The sequence below is a fragment of the Malus sylvestris genome, chromosome 17 (genome assembly GCF_916048215.2).
Source record: "Malus sylvestris chromosome 17, drMalSylv7.2, whole genome shotgun sequence".
Lineage (NCBI taxonomy): Eukaryota > Viridiplantae > Streptophyta > Magnoliopsida > Rosales > Rosaceae > Malus > Malus sylvestris.
This window is the reverse complement of record NC_062276.1, coordinates 29,075,423-29,090,296: the sequence shown is the minus strand read 5'-3', so window position 1 is coordinate 29,090,296 and position 14,874 is coordinate 29,075,423. Positions and strand designations below refer to the sequence as shown.

Here is a 14,874-nt window from a genome sequence, read left to right as displayed (position 1 = left end):
TAGGCTATCGATTTTAAAAGAGATAATATGTTTGACAAAAGAAGCTTCCAATTTGTTAGTACAGAGACAGAAAAAAAAAAAAAAAAACTGCAAGACCAGCGTAAAGCATCTGCTACACAAAATATATGTTTACCAAGTCTAAATCAATTTATGCGTAAAATTGCACATTAAATCTTTTGATGAGCTAAAAAAAATTTAAAGTAAAAATTCACTCAAATTCAATCAATTTTTTTCTTCCAGCATGTAAATGGGACAAATTTATGTTTTCAATTAGGAAATTACCATAACATATACCAGCTTTTTAAAATATCATTTAAGATAAATATCGCACAAGTACTAAGCCAGTTTCTTTACGAAACTAGTACGTCATAACTTAAGGGTTACACTAATACCATATACTTCAAACTAAATCATTAAGGCTATCTCCAACTAAAGGGTCCAGAGGGTCGAAAATAGCCTGAAAACTGTATCCAACCGAGGGCTAGACCAAAGGGCTCGTGGGCCCCGGGACAAAAAAGAGCCAAATGGCCAACCGGTTGGCCCAACCCAGCCAGCCAACCAGCCCCAGGCTAGGCCACAAATTCAAAACCAACAACTAACTGACGTCAGTTACCGTTGGATTTGAATTTTTTAATTTAGGCCAAAACAATTTTAAAAAAAAAATTAAAAAATTCTCATTTTTTCGTATAAATACTTAAGCAATTTCTACACCATTTGTCACATAATTTTCACCATTCCATACTATCTCACTTCATTCTATTTCAATTCTTCACATTATATGTTCTTACCTCTTCCAATAATCTTTCCTTCAATTTTTTCAATAATTTTCAAATGGCCTCATCTGCAATGAAAGGTAGGGCTTGAACCCGAAAAGAAGATGAAACTCTTTGCAGGGCTTATAGATGGGTCTCGGAAGATTGTGTGAAGGGGAGTTCTCAAACAAGTAAAGGTGTTTAGACTCATGTGTCCAAAAATTACCATGAGTTCTACGAATGCACCACTCCACTGAATACCCGAAACTATGAGAGTTGTTCTTCAAGATAGAAGAAACATCTTCATCCAAGTTTGAATAAATGGCATCAAGCACTATTAGCAGTTTATTTTAAATATCTAATTATATTACATTTAATTTCATAAATTAGTTTCCTTTAATTTTTGTAAATATATTTTGTAGGTACGCCAAGCAGAGGAATTGTATATGGAGGGCAACTCGAAACCCTTTCAGCATCACGGTTGTTGGGAAATTTGTAAAGGATGGGTGTTATTTGAAGATCCACTTCAACATAGAGTAGGTCCTCTGCCGGTGTTCGGAACTGCATCCTCAGTTGTAGATGGGGATGAAGATGGATCTCCTACCATTCAAGAAATAAGGGTAGAAAATCAATCTTCGGGTGAAGGTTCCATACCTAAGGTTATGGGACGAAACAAGACTCGAAGGTTGAAGGAAAAGGGCAAAGCAAAGGATGATTATGCCGCTCAATAGGAAGTGGCGGCCTCATTGCGATTAATGACGGAGCAAAATGCCTTTGCCGCAGAAGAAAGGAACCGTAGGCACAAAGAACTGGCAAAACAAATTTAAGAAGAGATGGATGATAGGAACATGCAAATGAACACTTCAGATTACACTCCAATTAGTAAGACCTATTTTGATAGGAAAAAACGGAAATTATGGCCCGACAGCAGTTGTTTACATCTGACTATAATCCTACAATGGCGGATGATGAAGATGATGATGATTATAGACTTTAAATTTAAGTTGTTGTAGTTTTTAAATTTAAGTTGTATTTTTTTTTTAATTTAGGTTGTAGTTTTCAAATTTAAGTTGTTGTAGTCTTTAAATTTAAATAATGTTTAGCCCTCGATTGGAGATTGTTTTTTGTCACAGGGCTATGTATGGCATGTGGCCCTCTAGCCCCTCGGTTGGAGATGGTAAGAAATATGGTCTGACATTGTTTATTAAAATATTAATTTCTTGGAGGGCTATAGGGCTAAAACAAGCCCTCATTCGGTTGGAGATGGCATAAGGTTCCCAAAGTTCTAATGGTTTGCATGTTCCTAATTCAACACTTGCACGAAGGACCATCCCTATTACAAACTCTCTTGGAAAGTGAATGGGATTAATCTCTTTTAGATCCTACATGATCTAAAATGCAACCTTGGTCTTAACATGGTCATCTTAGTGATGAAGAATACTTGTGTTTGTACCATGCTTTACCAATCCCGAAACTACCGAGCACCATCAATTTCATATCTTCAGGGACCTATTGAAGCGTTCATGCTAAGGTATTCATGCCAAAGCACATGAGTTCCTCTCCTATCAAGAGACTGATCACAGCACGACACATGTCAATGTCGGCATAAATCTCCTAAATTCCCACATCAACCGTAAACAAAAGCGAGCGACTCTTCTCAATTATAAAACGAGACAATTCTCCTATAGTTAGTCCCTAATGTCATTATTGTATTGAAATTTGTCATTAGAACCCAATAATGATGATTATGCTTGAACCTATGTATTGTGTAAACTCTTTACTATTAATGAAAACTCCTCTACCTTATGAACGTAGCCCAACTTAGGATGAACCACCTACATCTTGTGTTGCTTCCCTTTTTTTATCTCTTTACTTCGCCCATGAGCGGTAGGTCTCGGGTTCGAGACTTGGGAGCAGCCTCTCCATAAATGGGGGTAAGGCTAGCCGACATTCACCTCTCCCAGACCCTGCGTAAAGCGGGAGCCTTGTGCACTGGGTACGACCTTTTACATATTATCCTCACTAGGTGACCAGAACAACCAGTGCGAAGATAACAAACTTGACACTTTACGTATTATGAATTCTATCCGATTTTGTACATCAACAACTTACATTCGCATCTTGAGGAAAAAAAAGAAAAGAAAAAAATGACTATTTAGTGAAAAAGAATACTTCCATGAAGCGAAGTGGGACAGAAAAGTCCCATGAGGCTTTCTGCCAACAAACCCATACTTTTATCATGGACAATGAGATCACTGCCCTTTCTAGAAAAGCGCCCACTCCAGCCTGCCCACAATTCCAACCTTCCCACCTCTCAGTTTCCACAAACCCACGGAAGGTTCGTCGGCTTGACTTGTAGCAAGCCCAACCCCCAATGTTGGACTTGAATTGGTCTTTGAGGCATCAACATTTCCAAGTTATCCCTGCCCCAGCCAATTAGGAAGTCGCACGACAAAGTTATCACCATTTCGATTCCAACTTAGGACGGAGACAAAACTCTCACGGATGGAAAAATACGTATTTTCTGATTTAGGGAACGCATGGGGGTCGATTGAACTGTTCTTATAGACAATGACACACGATTGCCAATAGCCGATGCAGCAATGAAGCAATGATACGGACAATCAAGCAAAAAGACAGAACCTAAAGCTAACATCAATCCCTAACAAGCCCTCTCATTTGAACTCTCAGTTTTCTGTTCCTATTGTGACAATTACTTCCTCAACACCAAACTGAATAACTCGAGAAAAGCAAAATACTAGGAACCAAATAACGACTGAAAGGTTCAATAATATTTATCAAGAGAATATAAAAATAGAAAGAGGAAAAATGCATACCACTCAGAGTGATTTTTTATCGACTTTCTGACACCTCACAATTTAACATCAATTTAAATATCAATATTATAAAACATTAAGTAAAAAACATAAGACGGCAGAAAACTCATAAAGTGTCACATTTTTCAAGAGAGTCCTATAAAAACATTTCTCATATATTTAAATATTGTAGCTAAATTCTAAATTTATTTTCATTTTACCAATAAAGAAAACCAAGATAAAAAAAAATAATAATAATAATAAAAGGTTAACGCTAGAGTGACGGTGCCCAGAAGAAGCAAAATACACCATGGCGTCGCCTTCAAGGGCTTTAACATTGAAATGTTCTCCTTGTATCGCCTTCTCCACCAAAACCCTTATGGACTCCAAACCCACAACTCTCCACAGACCCTTTTCATGTTCAATTTCTGGGTCGCCCCCACGAGAAGCTCGTACAAGCAGCGTTCATGAAGGTGCTATCACATTGCAGGAATGGCAGGGTTGGGGCACCGCGTCTCCAGTTCCCGCCATGGTTACCAAAATTGTTGAGGATTTGAAGGCTTTGGAGAAAGATATTGATACCCAGATGAGCTTTGGTGGTAGTCGTGGCAAACTTCAGGTATATCATATGACATTTGATCAAATTATTATCCCTTTTGTCTTCTGTATGAATATTTGGAGTAAATTTTGTTTCAATGTTATGTATTTACATTTTGTGTAATCTATTTACCATGGAGGTTTATCAGCATCTATAAGAAACACTTTAATATTATGAGCTTAGGTTATTGGGTGATTAGGGTGTCTGATGTAACAAATATTTACTTGGGTAGACTTATATTCTATGAAATGTGTAGCTCAGATGAAGTTTTTCTGTGTTCTTTTCGGATTGTACTATTGGAGTGGTTGATAAATTGGCTCTAAGGTAGGTTGTTGATAACTTGATACCTTACTTTTCAGGGAGATTTCAAAGTGCAAGAGGATAGAAAACACCGAAAAACATATCAGGCTTTAGGTGATTCTGAAAAAAAGCTCCAATTCTTTTCAGCTCGACAAATAGCATGTCGTTTGCTCGGAAGTAGGGGCTACCTTTGTCAAAAGGTATTTGGTTATTTTGTTAAAACAAATTTGCACTTTCATCAGGTTTACCTTCTTCCTCTTGGTGAGGTAATATTGAAGCATGTGCATCCTAGAAGAGACCAATATGCCCTTTTACTGCTTAATATCTTCATATCATGTTCATCGTTGCTTATTGGACTTATTATCACTATGCACTAATGCAGTGCTGGCTTCCTTCCGAAGAAGATTGTATGTGCTCTAGAGTCACACAATGCACTCTATGGAATAGAATGCGGTTCTGGTTATACATGCATCCCAAGGTTTTCTACTGCTCATTTATGAATCAATTTGATACTTATTTACAGATTTCAAAACGTTTTTAAATTTGCAATCATCAATGTTGCAGGATTTCTTGCGACAGAACAACACTGGAAAGTTGTTATGGCAGGTATTTGGCACTGAGGCAGCAACTTTGTGCCTCTTTGGCATTTCCGAACATGAAGAAATAATGTGGAATGCGTTGAAGCTTGCAGGTTTATTTGATTTTCTTCCCTCTTCAAAGAAGTTCAAAACTGATGCTGCCTATAAATGTCAAGTTGACCATCCTAATGTGATTAATGCATTGTTACTTTAAAGCATTAAACTTTTCTTTATGATACTCTTTCCCTATTGTTACGAAAACCTACTTTGGTTTCCGAGTGTGTGTTAACTGTGATAAAAGGGGTGCTTTATTTTCTTATTATTTGTAGCCTTTGGCTTTTGCAGTAGATTTTGTAACTGCGTGTTGAAACAAACTACTGGTATTAGTACTCAGCTATCTTGATAAATTTAAGTTGCCAATAATATTTTGAGCAGTTCTATTTTGCAGTTTTGTATATGTTACCTAGTTTATTTTATGGATATTAAACCTTTCGAATCATTAACATCATTTTCGGATTTACGTTAAATACAGGAAAAAGTAATACTTGGTGCCTGTATCCCAACAAAAATGGAGTGTTAAAATCAGTTGAGGATGTCTTTGGCCAAGAACCGTCACCATATCTGGCAGGAACAGATACTAAGGTATTATTGTTTGAGAGCAATGTTGGGAGGGCTTCTGCATGATTTTTTTTTTTTTTGGCCAAGTAGTTCTCTTCTTAGTGGTCTTTTTATTAGGCATTTTCTATTTATTAAATTCATGTTTTTCCTACATTATTCATCTGACAGCATGTCCTGCTGAAGCTATCAAGTGCTCTAGGAAGCACTAAAAGGGTTTCTCTAACCCCAAACTTGCTTTTATCTACTTCAGATAAACACTAAATAGTTCATTTTGATTATCTGAAAGTGCACTTTTCATTTCCGAAACACTCCCAAACACACCTGTGGTTCAATTATAAATGTTGGTTGTCTCCTAGATACTGTGTTGATAGATTGCCACACTAGCAAGAATAATGTTTAGGCATCAGGTTTTTTTTGTAAGAAATATGTTATAATCTCTTCAAGTTTACCATGGTGGTCAATTTCAGTTTGACTATGCGAAGACAGATGAAGATAGGACTCTGAATTTCATTTTGATTGACGGAACATGGAACAATTCAGTTGCAATATTCAGTCGGCTGAAGGTAAACCTGTCAGGCATATCTTTGTTACTATGTATTTTCTTACTTACATGTTTTGATTGTTGTCTACAAAATGCTTAATGTAGATTTCTTGTATTATTTCATATGGCATATATTTGACCATCAAACTTGGACCTCTACCAATAAATCATGGGGTTATTTTTCAAATGACTAGTTAAATTAAGTGAAAATCCTTTTTTTGCATGTGGTCCAATATCCTAGTGGATAGAATGTTGGGTTTCTACCCATGGGTCATGGTTCGAAACTCCCCCTTCTCCTAAATTATTGTAATAGTTTCGAAATCTCCCCAAACCCCCTCCCCCCCCCCCCCCCCCCCCCTCTTCCCCTAATATTAGTACAAAAAAATTTAAAAAAAAGTGAAACCTTTTTTACCCCTTTTTATGAGGTATTAATATTATAGCCATTTTCATTGTAAAAAGATCTAAATGCCCCTGTTGTACATACTGCATGGTTTTTCTGTCAAGCCTTGGGGGCACTTTTGAGGAGATGAGTATGTAAAGGTCAGTTTTAGAGCTGAACTTGATAGGCATTGTGGAGGAGATGAGTTTGACTCCACAGCTGACCTTTGCGAGTTTGAGTCCATGCTCAGATCTAAAAGTTTATGCTAAGACATGGTGTGGGCAACCAGAGAGTGATGGTTAGTTCTTTTGATGAGTTTCATTGCTTTTTTCTGGATTTATTGGGTTGGCAACCTTTTTGCTCACCACTATTCCTCCACTAACTGCTGTACGGAGCTACTGCAGGAGATGTCTTTTTAGGTTCAAGAAGGTCGGTTTTAGCATTGAACTGAGTTGGACATCGGTCGAACCTGAAGGGCAATTTGGTCAAAAAATGGTCAAATACTATAAAAGTAGAACCTCACCTCCGACACCAAAACAGTTTTCCCCACATTAAACTTGGTATTAGACTACAGTTACAAATAAATCATTCTCTAAAAGTCCCTCTGCTTTCGATTTAACAATAGGGTCAACAGTTTGGACCTTTGATGCCCATAACTATCAATTTTGCTTTACTTCAGTACTGGTATAAAGCTATCAGATCGATTTAGGGATGACCTTTAACAATTTTAACGAAAGGACCTCCACTCTTTGTGAGTTTTTCACTTAAGTATTTCTAGTGCAGGATCAAGCAGCGTCAGTTTGGGGCGATGGAGACTTTCCTTGTATTTCCCTGGCCACTGGTACTTCTGCAATGCACAAACTTCGGTAAGAACTAATAAATGATTTTTACTGTTTTCTATTCAGGAGCTTTTGTTTTTTCTTTGGTTTTATTTTTTTATTGTTGAGCACTTTCTTTTGCTCTTTTACATTCCCACTTTCCAAATCACTAGTCATTTTTTTTTTTTAAACTGGTTGTGTAACTGATTGTTTTGTGTTGAGGGCAGGCCCCAACCATCATGGGATCGGACCTGTACAGCAGGAGCAGCTATCGGCCTCCTCTCTGAGCTGCAACTTATTCCAGAGTTCAGCTCCGTTGGATTAGATAAACAGGCTGAAGCTGTGGAGGATACTTTAGTTGTATTATTAGAAGCACTGACAAATAGACGGCTTCGGATGGGCAGGTCCATCAGTCGCAAAGTACGACACACAATATGTTAACAACCAACCAAGAAAAGTTGATGCTTGACCTGTCACCAGGAAGATTATAAAATTCTGAGGTAATTTTACTGAATTCTTTGATACTTATTTCTGAAATGCAATGGATGGTATTCTGCTAGTTTATATCGTCTGTTGAATGTCCTTACTTGCCCTTGATTGTCTAATTTACTGGATATGGATCTGCATGTCGCACACATCACATGGATGCCAACGCTCCATACAATTTCAGTTGATTACTGTTACGACGTACTGTTTCTGCTTGTTGTTGACTTTCTGTTGCTTTACCCCCTTCTGTTGATTGCATATTGTTCTCATTTGGTTGTTTTCATAGTAACCATCTTGCAGAAATGTTTACATATGTATTTTTTTTTTCTTTTCAAGGTTTTCATTTATCGGTTCACATCGTATCAGAAACGAATTTTGGAAATCAGCAATAGATTGAGTAATATGTGCACGAGGGCTCCAACTTCGACTGCTAAACTGCATCAGTTTCCTACTTCTGAAATGATCATCCCTTCTAGTTTCTTACCATCAGTGAAGGAGGACGGAGGATTATATATTTTAGGGCACCTGATACGGTCACTGTCACACGGAATTTATTTACTGTTGAACTGATCAAATTCAAATGATTTTGTGGATTATTTTCAGAGTACGTTGATGAAACCTAAATGAAGAGCAGTAAAACCAAGTTCCACTTTTTTCTTGTCCTCCATTATTTTGGATACCCTAGGGGGGTTAAATGGTTTGGTTGATTCAAGTCCAGCGTTGAAGCTGGAATGACAATGTATTGCTCGAACGGAGCAAGCCATATCGTTGTGTCAAAACATAAACCCTGCCGAAAGAGAAACGATTAGCTCAGGTCGAACAATTTGGTGATCAGTTTGGCTTAGATGTTATAATTTAAGCCTCCGGCAACCGAAAAAGCTCAAAGAAAGCTCGTACGGCCGTGTTCATGCTTGGCTCAAATGATTCTTTCAAACTCGAGCTCAAACTCGCCCAGGATTGTTTTTGGATTGAGATTTAATTCGGCTTCACCTAATGAAAAGTGAAAAATAAAAAAGCATACACTACTAGTAGTAGGACATTTCTTAACATACACGTAAACTCTTGGAAGATTGGTCTTCAATGGTAAGGGAAAGCAATGACATTGTCTGACCTTAATGAACCAATCTTTAACGAACGAGCTTAAAAATAATAGTTTTGACGAACCAAGTATTTCGAAGTTTATTATTAACAGTTTTTTTTCAAATGAACGTAATATTTTGTTTGACCTCGACTCACATTTTTTACGAACTGAACTTGAACTAGCTAAAAATAAAATTAAAACATCATGACAATTTGTTTCCCCAAAGTATTAAAACAGCTTTTGTCTAGAAAAAAAAACAGCCATTTAAACTAGTAACGTCTGAAACATCAGCACCCACAGAAGTTGTTTATGTTGCCACTTTACCCTCTCCAAATTTCATGCAGCATTTCGCTCTCCTCCCTCCAATTCTCTCTCTCTCTTCCCTCAAACAAACAGACAGACCTAAAGAGAGAAAGAAAGAGAGGGAACCAAAACCATCAACCAAAAAAGAAAGGGGAGAAGGAGCTGAGCCTGAGACTGAGAGGCCAAAGGCAGAGATCGACAACGACAACTTGACATAGGTCATAGGTTCTTCGGTCTCTGAAGTTATTTCACAATGGCTTCGTTATCTCATCCCGTTTTCTTCCTCTTCTTCTTCCTTGTATTGGGTTTTGCCTCCTCCGCCACCTTCATCTCTTGTAATTCCCCTTTCATCTCGTCTCTTCTTTTATTTTTGTTATTTTTATTTTGTTTCAATTTAATTTTCGTCTTGTGAATGTTACAGATGATATCTTACAGCCTGGTGGATCATCCACGGGGGGACGTGCCCTTCTTCAGGCCAAAAAAAGTAGGCAATTACCCTTCATTTCCTTACTTTCTCCTTTTAATTAAATATAATTTATGTTTCCATAATTTTTCTTCTAATTTTTAAATAATTAATTTGTTCTTGGCCATCAATTCAATGTGCTGGAAATGTGTTACGGCTTACAATATATAATGTAGAATGCTTCTTGACTGATTGCGTATTAGTTTTGAGTTGAATGTTCTAATTTGGTCATTTCGTTCAACAAACACCTTCATAACAAAAATAACAAAAAAAAAAAATTCAATTTTCTATGTATTCATAGTATTATTTGTCTCTGAATCAAGATAACGAGTTCATAACCAAAATATACACGAGAATTCATCCCAAAACGGAAAGGAAATACAATTAGAGCAAAAAAATTAAAATGTACATTTGATTCGGCGTCTTTAGCTAGCTTGTGGTATATATGTTTCATCTGCATTGTATAAGTTTCTTTTCCGGCTGGGTTATCTGCAGATTGTCCTGTGAATTTTGAGAACCAGAACTACACAATCATAACAAGCAAGTGCAAAGGACCAAACTACCCAGCAAAGAGCTGCTGTGATGCTTTGAAGGATTTTGCCTGTCCTTTTACAGAAGAAATCAATGACTTGAAAAATGACTGTGCTTCAACCATGTTCAGCTACATAAACATCTACGGGAAGTATCCTCCCGGTCTGTTTGCATCTCAATGCCGCGAAGGGAAAGAAGGTCTCGCATGTCCCGCTGAGGCCCCGAAATCTGATCAGAAGAGCAGCAGAGGTCACATATCAGCTACTCACTCCATCATGCTAGCACTATCTGCTTCCTTCCTTGTATTATCCTTCCATATGTTCTGAGCTGGTGTAAGTGTGAAAAAACATCACCCCCCACTCAATTATTTTTCCGCGGATAACTCCCACCAATTTGTATGCTTTGAACATGTAACCCAAATAGTATAATTTCATTATGTACTTGGCAGTTTATCACTAAACCCACACACATTTCTGATAATGAAACAAGTTCCTTTGCTCTAATAGTCAATAGTACATGAAAAACCCTAATTGTGATCTCTTGAGAGTTATCTCACATTATGAATGTAAAGCGTTGACTACAGTATGTAATGCTTTCATGCAGATTCTTCAAGTTGCCAATGACTTTTAAGTTGGATGCTTTAATTTTTTCATAGTATCAAAGCATACAATTCACGTCGAGATAATGCATCCCCAAATTTAATTTATGTTTTAAGTGGAGATTACGGGTGTAACTTCAAAAGATAAACCCAAAATTGTCGCACTCAACCGAAAAGCACTAGGGCTGGTTTCAGTTCGGTTTCCAAACTAAAAACCCCATACCAAAAACCAAACCGAACCGTTAGAAGGAAAAATAAACCAAAAGTGACTAAAATTTCGGTTGGTTTGGCAATAGGTCAAAATTGACCAAAAAATTCGGTCGGTTCGGTATTTTGGTTTTCGGAACATTCGGTTCATTTTTATCGGTTAGGGTTACGGTTTTCTTTGGTCGGATTCGGATCTTTCGGTTTTTTTAGCCTTAAAAATGACTAGAGTCGGATCTCCGCCAAAGAGAAAGAGGTATACAAAATTGGGTGATTACTTTGGGAATGCCATCCTTGAACTGAGAACGTCATTCGATCATCAAAGTGGAAACTAAATAGTTATTAGGATAAGGGAAATTTTATTTATACTCATTTAACTTTTTTTTACATCCAATTTAAATTTTAAATATTAATTGTCTATTTTACCCTATTGCATAATTACTATTAAGTACAAAATGAAATTAATAATAAAACTCAAATTTATCAATAAACTCAAACACTGTAATTAAACCCTACGATCACTCTTTGTTTACTCTACGTTCATTATGGCTAAAACCCTAATACCTCTTATAGAGAAAAATAAGTTTATTTTATTGATGGATGGTGATTTTGAAGTTTTGAATCCTCCAACCAAGGTATGACTCAATTTATGAATTTTTCGTTCGTTTGATTTTAATTTTTTAGAGTGTAGAAGTTACTTTACTATAATTTTTTTCAACAAATAGAAGCATCTTGAAGCGAAAACCATGATTCCTTTGCATTATCTTGCTCGGCTAACGCCCAGTCTGATTGAGGCAAAAAATACAGTTTATCTAGACTCCAGCACAAATACAAATTCTGCATCTATATATACATATTGAATATAGACCAGTTACTTTATCTAGACTCAAGCAAAATTCATGTTTATAGTGTCGTGTTTCCTTGTTACCGTAATCATGTTTCCTCGTTACATATTGAACGAACACAAATTATGCATCTAGATACATATTGAACATTATCTAGACTCAAGCGATTTTCATTGCTACCAAATATTTGAGTAGTGCCTAACAGGGCATAATTGCCCTTTTACTTGGGGAATTGCTACCAAATATTCCAGTTCCAATCAATACATATCTGATTTCCTTGTGCAATGCAACAGAATGAATCTGCATTACAGATCTTATGAAAGCTTAATTTTTGATCTTATGAAAGCTTAATTTTTGTTTTTTTAATAATGCAAGCATTACGGAAATTGCACCCTCAACAAACAAGCCTAGTACAAGCAAATCATGATGACACATTGATACTTTACCCAGCCATTGCCCCAAAAACCAAGGCTGGCTAGCTGTTTGCAGAGGAAAGTTATTAGCTTCGCAGAGCAGAGCATAACAGGGACAAAGACCGACAATCACTGAAGTCCAATGGGTGTAAAAATAAATCCACATATTGAATTGGGTTTATAGGGTGTAAAAATAGGTTAGATGAGTTTAAATAAAATTTTCCTTAAAATAATTGAGTTTCTCTAAACAATTATATTTTAACAGCACGTTGATACATCAAATTTGCCCATATGGAGAAGGGATAATCTCAACTTATCATGTTGTTAATATTATCGTGTTTGGTTTATGCTGAGACTCAAAGACTGATGTTAAATAGTTGAATCTAGTTCTAGTCTGCTCAAGCAAAAGCCCCCTAAAAGCATGCCAAGAAAAGAATTGGAGACAATTATCATACCAAAAGAAGCACCAAAGAAAAACCAATGGTACAACAATCGTGGAGGTGGAAAAGGTCGAGTGAAATTTTTCAACGTCCTTTTTTGGGTGGCCGCACGTCTTTGTTGAAGGATGTGGTATTCCTCAAAGAAAAGCTAAAATTGGTCATGTACACTGTGTAAATATCATTTTTTTATATTAAAAATATAATGCAAAGCCGATTGGATAGTGCAAGTGCATGCCTAGTCAAATACCAATCAGATGCAATGGCAAAGCAGGGCTGCAAAAGGAGGATTGTTTTGTTGAATTCACACATAAAAGTTGGTCAATTTTGGCATGACCTCACGTCAAATTATCAAATTATCAGAGAGAGAAATAGGTCAAAAGTTCATTTTTAACAACATTGATATACACAGTTCAATAAGTATGAGATTTTATCACAAAAGGTTTCAGAATTAGTTAGAGTATGTTTATACCATACTTAGGGCTTCCGTATTTAGATCTCGTATCAATACTCGGGGAGACTTAAATGTAATTATGTAATAAAGGAATGGACAAATATGTAGTAAGTGATGAGCCCTTATTCTATAAAAGGACCTCTCACCCTCACAATTAAGGGGAGCCTCACTCTCACCCTCGGAGGTCAATTCTAAGGCCTCCTCACATCCCCTAAGCTCTAAGCTCTCTCAAAGCTCCCACTCTCATATTCAAAGCTCTCTCTCCCTCAGAAATATAATATCAGTGTGGACGTAGCCCAAACATTGGAGTGAACCACGATACATCTTGTGTTATTTACTTTCTTGCAGATTCACGGTCAGATTTACGTTGTTCCAAGACCCCTCCGGTTTTGTGCATCAACATTTGGCGCCGTCTGTGGGAATCGACACAAAAAACTATGTCGGTTCTCTTTCATTTTTTTCACCTCCATCGCAAAATATGTAAAAACACAAAACCAAAAGCTCCAAAAAAAAAGAATCAATCATCAGATCCACCATCCACGGCCCTGATTCAATCTCCTGGAAATCTCCGATCCCTTTCGCCCCAAAATAAAAGCTTTCAGATTCTCTGCATGCATCGTAATCCGTTCGATTTTTGTATGATTGGAAATCCAAATTGATGGGTTTCTTGTCAGATCAGACGGTCAACGATTCTTCAAAGATTGGCAAAAGTAATGAACCCTATGCCAAGTGCGATACAAAGAAACCATCGAGACCATATGCCAGCCCACAACCTATAAAGAAACTTGCCAGAGCAGCCTCGAGAAGGTGGCGGGTGACAGCACCAACGCTAAGGACCTGATCAAGGCCGGGTTCCAGGTGGCGGAAGACAAAGTTAACCTGAGACAGGCCGGGTTTCAGGAAGCTGGCGGTGAAGCTGCACCCAGACAAGCACTCCGCCTCCCCCAAGGTGGAGAGAGACAGAGCCACCGTCAGATTCAAGCAGGTCTCTGAGGCCTACCAAATCCTCATCGACTAGCGCAAGCGCGCCGACTACAATTTCCAGATCTCTCTGCAGCTGAAACAACAAAAAACCACCCCCATTTGGATGTTGATTAAGGGCCTACAGATTTGGATCTTATCAACAATCAAGGAGGTGATGCATCGTCATCATCACATGTTTGAGTTAGATCACAATCAGTTCATCAAACGCCTCTTTCATTTTTCGATTTCAAGGGTAGTCTGGTACAGAAGCACCAAAAATATCTCTCTCTCTTTCTAATCTGAAACAGTCACTCTCAAACGGAAGTAATGGGAAGCTTATTGCGAGGAGCGACCCAAATTATGAGCAAATCGTCGTCCGCTTTCTTCCTCCTTAACCCAAATTGGAAGCTCTCTCTTTACAAACCCTACAAATCCCTTCTCCTTCTTCGCACCTTCGGGATCTGGCCTCCGCTGACGCGTTCGTCAATGGCAGCATCCACCCAAATGGCGTCGCTGTCATCACCCTCGGTCGCCCCCCAAGCTCTCAACGCCATGAAAGTAGATATGGGTGTGAAATACAAGAGCTATCTGGATGAATGGGAATCTGACCCAAATGTGAAGTGTGTTCTTGTTGATAGTCGCTCGGCTCGTGCCTTTTGTGGCGGAAATGACAATAAAGGGATTGTTGCCGAAATC

General features: G+C 37.7%; 2 protein-coding genes and 1 pseudogene across 2 annotated transcripts; all 3 read left to right on the top strand.

Moving 5' to 3' along the window:
• Positions 1–1,261: 1,261 nt before the first annotated feature.
• LOC126610423 (uncharacterized) lies at positions 1,262–1,749 on the top strand (annotated as a pseudogene).
• A 2,094-nt stretch (positions 1,750–3,843) lies between these two features.
• Positions 3,844–8,539, top strand: LOC126611479 (uncharacterized). Its single transcript, XM_050279772.1, has 9 exons — positions 3,844–4,187; positions 4,526–4,666; positions 4,849–4,944; positions 5,031–5,157; positions 5,577–5,686; positions 6,130–6,225; positions 7,366–7,448; positions 7,628–7,900; positions 8,223–8,539. Exons 1-8 carry the CDS (start codon positions 3,879–3,881, stop codon positions 7,839–7,841), a joined length of 1,176 nt encoding a protein of 391 aa, XP_050135729.1. The 5' UTR covers positions 3,844–3,878; the 3' UTR covers positions 7,842–7,900; positions 8,223–8,539.
• Positions 8,540–9,319: 780 nt separating this feature from the next.
• Positions 9,320–10,767, top strand: LOC126611480 (GPI-anchored protein LLG1-like). Its single transcript, XM_050279773.1, has 3 exons — positions 9,320–9,605; positions 9,692–9,754; positions 10,229–10,767. The coding sequence occupies exons 1-3, from the start codon at positions 9,524–9,526 to the stop codon at positions 10,588–10,590; spliced, it is 507 nt and encodes a 168-aa protein (XP_050135730.1). The 5' UTR covers positions 9,320–9,523; the 3' UTR covers positions 10,591–10,767.
• Positions 10,768–14,874: the final 4,107 nt, after the last annotated feature.